The 5,830-nt window shown below is 41.1% G+C and overlaps 1 protein-coding gene across 1 annotated transcript; it reads left to right on the forward strand.

Moving 5' to 3' along the window:
* The first annotated feature begins 291 nt into the window (after positions 1–291).
* On the forward strand, positions 292–1,257 carry OR10AB3 (olfactory receptor family 10 subfamily AB member 3). Its single transcript, XM_038568184.1, has one exon. It carries the CDS (start codon positions 292–294, stop codon positions 1,255–1,257), a length of 966 nt encoding a protein of 321 aa, XP_038424112.1.
* The last annotated feature ends 4,573 nt before the right edge of the window (positions 1,258–5,830 follow it).

A 5,830-nucleotide genomic window follows, 5' to 3' on the forward strand; every position in this document is an offset into this window, starting at 1 on the left:
CTTTTATGAGTAGAATCTGAGAAGATATTCATTCCCACCCTAAGTCATTTATACGGATTTTCATACTAGCATCATTCTCATCACGTTGACTCCTGAACTTGACTTCAGTCAGGTACATTTAGCATCCCTTTCTCAGTCTCTCTTGAGGAGAGTTGCCTGAAACTTGCCCCAGTTCCCTTGACTAAAGTCTAGGTGATATCTATGCTGCAGCAGCTTTTTACAATCATCTCCAAGTTTTAGCCTCAAGAAGCTCCACATCTTTGAAAGACCGTTGCTGCCTGTACCAGGAAGATGGGCAATCATACCACAGTGAGCACATTCCTTCTGTGGGGGTTTTCCAGTTTCCCAGACTTGCAGACTCTCCTCTTTGTGATGATTTTCTTCTCCCATGTGACCATCCTAGCCGCAAATGTGTCCGTAATGGTGGCCATCAGGCTCAGTCACAACCTTCACACCCCTATGTACTTTTTCCTCTGCGGCCTGTCCTTTTCAGAAACGTGTACCACGATGGCAATCATACCCCGCATGTTAGTGGACTTGCTAGCAGACTGCAAGACCATTTCTCTTCCTGAGTGTGCCACACAGATGTTTTTCTTCTTTGGCTTAGCAGCCAATAATTGCTTCATCATGGCTGCCATGTCCTATGACCGTTATATTGCCATTCACAACCCGCTGCACTACCCCATCTTGATGACCCATAAGATCTGCTTTCAGCTCCTCATGGCCTCTTGGATGGCTGGGTTCCTGATTTCTCTGTGCATCGTCATCATTGTATTCAACTTGTCTTTCTGTGACTCCAACATCATCCAGCACTTCTTCTGTGATATCTCACCTGTGGTCTGCCTTGCCTGTGATTACACCTCCCATCAAGAAATGGCTATTTTTGTGCTCTCTGCCTTTGTGTTGGTGGGCAGCTTTGTCTTCATTATGATGTCCTATGTCTTCATTGTGTCCACCGTTGTGAAGATGCCCTCTGCCAAGGGGAGGTATAAGGCCTTTTCCACTTGCTCCTCCCACCTCACTGTGGTGTGCATACACTATGGATTTGCTGGCTTTGTCTACTTGAGGCCCAAGGACAGGGACTCGTTCCGTGAGGACATGCTGATGGCTGTCACATATACGGTGCTGACCCCTCTGCTTAACCCGATTGTTTATAGTCTCAGAAACAAAGAAATGCAGACTGCCCTAAGGAAGGTGCTAGGCAGGACAGATAGGTTCATCCCTCAGATGGTGAATAAACGAACACCGGACAGTTAAAAATGTACAGACTCTTGATAAATAAAAGTGGGAAAAGTGGAATATTTCCAATAAAATCATCACTTTGTGCACAAAGCATTTAAAGTATTAACTAATTACCTGAAATATCCTGACATCACCATTTCTCTAGTATAAAGAGTATGTAGTTTTAAAATATGTGTAAAGGTGTATGTATGTATACATCTAGGCATATCCACATGTTTTGTAGGACAGTATTTTTATGATAGGAGTTTGGTGTCCTTTCTGAGACCTTTTGACTAGCCCAATATTGTGAATATTTTCTCCTACTTTTTTATAAAGGTTTATGATTCATAATTATACATTTTACATCTGGGTCCATGTTGTATTTTGAATTAATCCTTAGATAAGATTTGTGTGAGGTTTATGTTGAGGTGCTTCTGCCCTCTGTGGGTGTCTCATTGCTCCAGTACCATTTGCTGAAAGGCCTTCCTTCTTTCATTGGATTACTTTTGTACCTTTTTAAAAAAAAATCAGTTGGGCACATTTGTGTAGGTCTTTCTCTGGGTTCTCTAGTCAGCCTCAGTGATATGTGTCTATGCTTCCACCAGTCCCACACTGTCCTGATAACTGTGGAGCTAAGTAGTATGCCTTAATATCAGGCAAAACGATTCTTCCCACCTTCTCTTCCAAAATTATTTTATATATTCTAGGACTTTCCTTTTTAGTAATATAAGTATTAGTGCTGTATATTTCCCCCTCGGCACTGCTTTCCCTGAATCTCACATGTTTTGATACATTGCCTTTTAATTTTCATTTGTTGTATGTATTTTTTTAAATACTGAAGTCCCAGGTTGTTTTTAAAATCCATTTTCTATTTAGAAACTTCCTTTAGCAATTACCTAAGATAGCTCTGTTAAGAACAAATTCTCATAGCTTTCCTTCATATGAAATGTCTTTATCACTCCATTTCTGAAGGCTATATTTTGCCAGTCTTAAATTTACATTTGACAACTCTTTGCCTTTGGTACAGTCATTCCCTCACTTAAAATGGTTTTGACTTGTGGTTTTTTCACTTTCATTGGTGTGAAAGCAATATGCATTTAGTAGAAACCATACTTCAAATTTTGAATTTTGATCTCTTCCTGTCACTCATGATGCTGGGCAGCAGCATGGAGGCATAACTCCCAGTCAGCCACCCAGTCAGGAGAGCGAAGAACTGATATACACACAACCATTCTGTACTTACATAACCATGCTGTTTTTCACTTTCAGTACAGTATTCAATAAATTACATGAGATTCTCAACACTTTATCATAAAATAGGCTTTGTGTCAGATGATTTTGCCCAAATGTAAGCTAAGGTTAGTGTTCTGAGCACTTTTAAGTAAGGCTAAGCTATGATGTTCTGTAGGCTAGGTGTATGAAATGCCTTTTCAGCCCTGTTTAGGTGTAGCGGCAAGCAGTGTGTGTGTGTGTATGCAGCTTCCTCTAGCAAAATGCCTCCCTGCAGATGGTTGAGATAGGAAGTTCAATGCCCACTTTGCCCTGATGGTGCTTTCTCAGTAATAATGTAACACTAGCTACATTCCTCCTCACCTCCAAGTAAGCCCAGCTCCTTGTCAGGCTTCACTGCCACTAGGGAAGGGGGAAGTAGAGAATGCTTCCCCCTGCCTTATCTTTGCAGGGTGTGGGTGAAAGTTCAGCTCAGTGGTTGCACTCCCATGTAGGGTTGGAGGCAGGGGGACCAGAGTACCCATTAACCCCACCTCATACACCCTCATTTAGTCTCATGCTGCCAGGTGACAGTGGATGCTCGTTTCCCCACTGGACCCCACTGACATTACCCCAGAAAGGGAATTGGAAGGCAGTTGGGGTTAACTGCCCCAACAGGTGAACATAAGCAACCTGCTTGGCCCCACTGAAACCAACAGGTGAACATAAGCAACCTGCTTGGCCCCACTGAAACCTGGGGGTGAGTAGCAGGTATGATTTTCCATAGGTCTTTGTCTGGAGCAAGGTAGGTGTCGCCAAAAGGTTTTCAGCTCTGTTAAGGCCATTCTTTTTCAGTTTTTTGGCTAGGCGAAACTGGGTTTTCTTAGAATTCTTTTTATCTATGTCTCTTGGTGGTTCTGGATGGCAGGCTTCTGCAGTACCCTGTCCAGGATATAAAGAAACCCAGGAACTCTCTGCTGTTTTGTAACTCAGATACCAAAGTCCCTAGGAGTCTGCCTTCTTCTTTCAACCTTTAGAGTCTTCATATGCTTGTTTTATCTATAAGGGATTTTTTCGTGTTTGTCGTGTGTGTGTGTGTGTAACAAGAGGGAAGGACCTGACAGGAATGGGGCTACTTCATCTTTGTGGAACCAGAAGTCTATGCTTTCAAAAATTTAAAGATATTTATCTACCTTCTTATTTATTTTGTGCCAGAGAGTTGGTCATTAGACCATGTTAGCCTGACATATCCAACACAGAAATCTCTACCCCGAAATCTCAACTGTAAGGGTTGCCTGGAAAGGAATGTATCTGAGACAGATGAGAGTCCTCTAGTGGTGAAGTTGTCTTGAAGAGTCCCTCACTCCAGCAGGTCAGAGAGTATATGCCTTAAAAGAAAGCAGAATATTAAAAGGATATTTGTAACCTGGACCTTTTGCTTACTCTTAATGTGTCTCAGTTACATTCTCTGTAAAATACAGATTAGAAAAAAAAAACTTCATAAGGTTATTCTGAGGATTAATTTTTTTTTATTTTTTTATTTATTTATGATAGTCACAGAGGGAGAGAGAGAGGCAGAGACACAGGCAGAGGGAGAAGCAGGCTCCATGCACCGGGAGCCTGATGTGGGATTCGATCCCAGGTCTCCAGGATCACGCCCTGGGCCAAAGGCAGGCGCCAAACTGCTGCGCCACCCAGGGATCCCTCTGAGGATTAATTAGATCAATACGTGTAAATCACTGAAAACAGTACGTGGAATGTAGTAAATAATCTTACTGTTAACTCCAATTGCTAACACTGGTACTACTCCTCTCACTAACATTTGATTTATAGATTTTCTAACTCTCCAGCCATGCAGATACATGAGGGAGACATTATTCAGCAGAGGGTGATTACAAAACTTTTATTAAACGAGACTGGAATTCCAGTTCCTAATCTGTTAAACAGTGTGGAAGCAGTGGTGTGGTTGTGTTGAGCAGGAATTTGTGTCGAAGGCTGTCACAATCATAGCAGGATCTGACCCCAAACATTCAGCCTTTTTGTCAGGCTAAAGCACTCAGTAGATCAGTGGCCAGGATTCTATGGCAGCAGAGTCAGTGGTTTATGCCAGAGCAAAAACTCATTGAGTCATCCACTCACTTATTCATTTCAAATATGCATTTATGCTTATCATGTATAAATTAGGTGCATGGAGAAAGAGCAAAGACACTGTAGTATCTATGCAGAGCTTCCAACACAGTGGACGAAACAAATACTAAATCGGTAACTAGTAAATGCACTGAATATTCAGAGGAAAATATGCAGTGTTCTACAGGTGTACTTAGTTTGTTCTGAAGCCTCAAGAAGGCTTCCCAAATAAGAAACAAAACTCAAGTTGGTATCTATAGCATAAATAGGTGTTACCAAAGTGAGGAGGATAATTAATTCAGGTATAGGCACTGCATGTGAGAAGGCGCTGTGGCAGCAAAGGCTATGGATATGTTTAAGGATGTAAAAGAAAACCAAATGATTGATTCTTAGAATTTGGGCATTTGGAGACCAAGGGAAGACTGTGAGAGAATTAAATGGGCTGTATTTAGTACTCTGTGAGTTATTAAGAATTGTTGCCTTTTTGAAAGCTATCAAACATTTAAAGAAGAGTTAATGCCTATTCTACTCAAATTATTCAAAAATGAAAAAATAATTCAAAAATGGAAGGAAATCTTCCAAATTCATTCCATGAGGTATCACCCTGATACCAAAACCAGAGATACCACAAAAGGAGAACTACAGGCCAATATCTCCGATGAAAATAGATGTAAAAATCCTCAACAACATACTAGCAAACAGAATCCAACAATCCATTAAAAAAAATCATTCACCACAATCAAGTGGGATTTATTCCTGGGATGCAAAAGTGGTTCAATATTCGCAAATCAATCAACATGATACATCACATCAATAAGAGAAAGTATTAAAAAACCATATGATCATCTCAATAAATGCAGAAAAGGTATTTGACAAAGTACAACATCCACTCATGATAAAAGTAGGTTTAGAGGGAGCATACCTCAACATAATAAAGGCCGTATGAAAACTCAAGGCAAGCATCATACTCAATGGTGAAAAAAGTGACAGCTTTCCCCTAAGGTCAGGAACAATACAAGGATGTCCACTCTCACCACTTTTATTCAACATAGTACTGGAAGTTCTAGCCACAGCAAATTAGACAACAAAAAGAAATAAGAGGCAACTGGATGCTTGGGTGGCTTCATGGTTGAGCATCTACCTTCAGGGCATGATCCTGGGGTCCTGGGATAGAGTTCCACAATGGGCTCCCTGCAGGTAGCTCCCTTCTCCCTCTTTCTATGTCTCTGCCTCTCTCTGTGTATCTCTCATGAATAAATAAATAAAATCTTGA

This window comes from Canis lupus, chromosome 21, assembly GCF_011100685.1.
Source record: "Canis lupus familiaris isolate Mischka breed German Shepherd chromosome 21, alternate assembly UU_Cfam_GSD_1.0, whole genome shotgun sequence".
Classification (NCBI taxonomy): Eukaryota; Metazoa; Chordata; class Mammalia; order Carnivora; family Canidae; genus Canis; species Canis lupus.

Bases quoted from the DNA above. Each gene is read 5' to 3' on its own strand.
- OR10AB3 (XM_038568184.1), top strand. From the start codon at position 292: ATGGGCAATCATACCACAGTGAGCACATTCCTTCTGTGGGGGTTTTCC.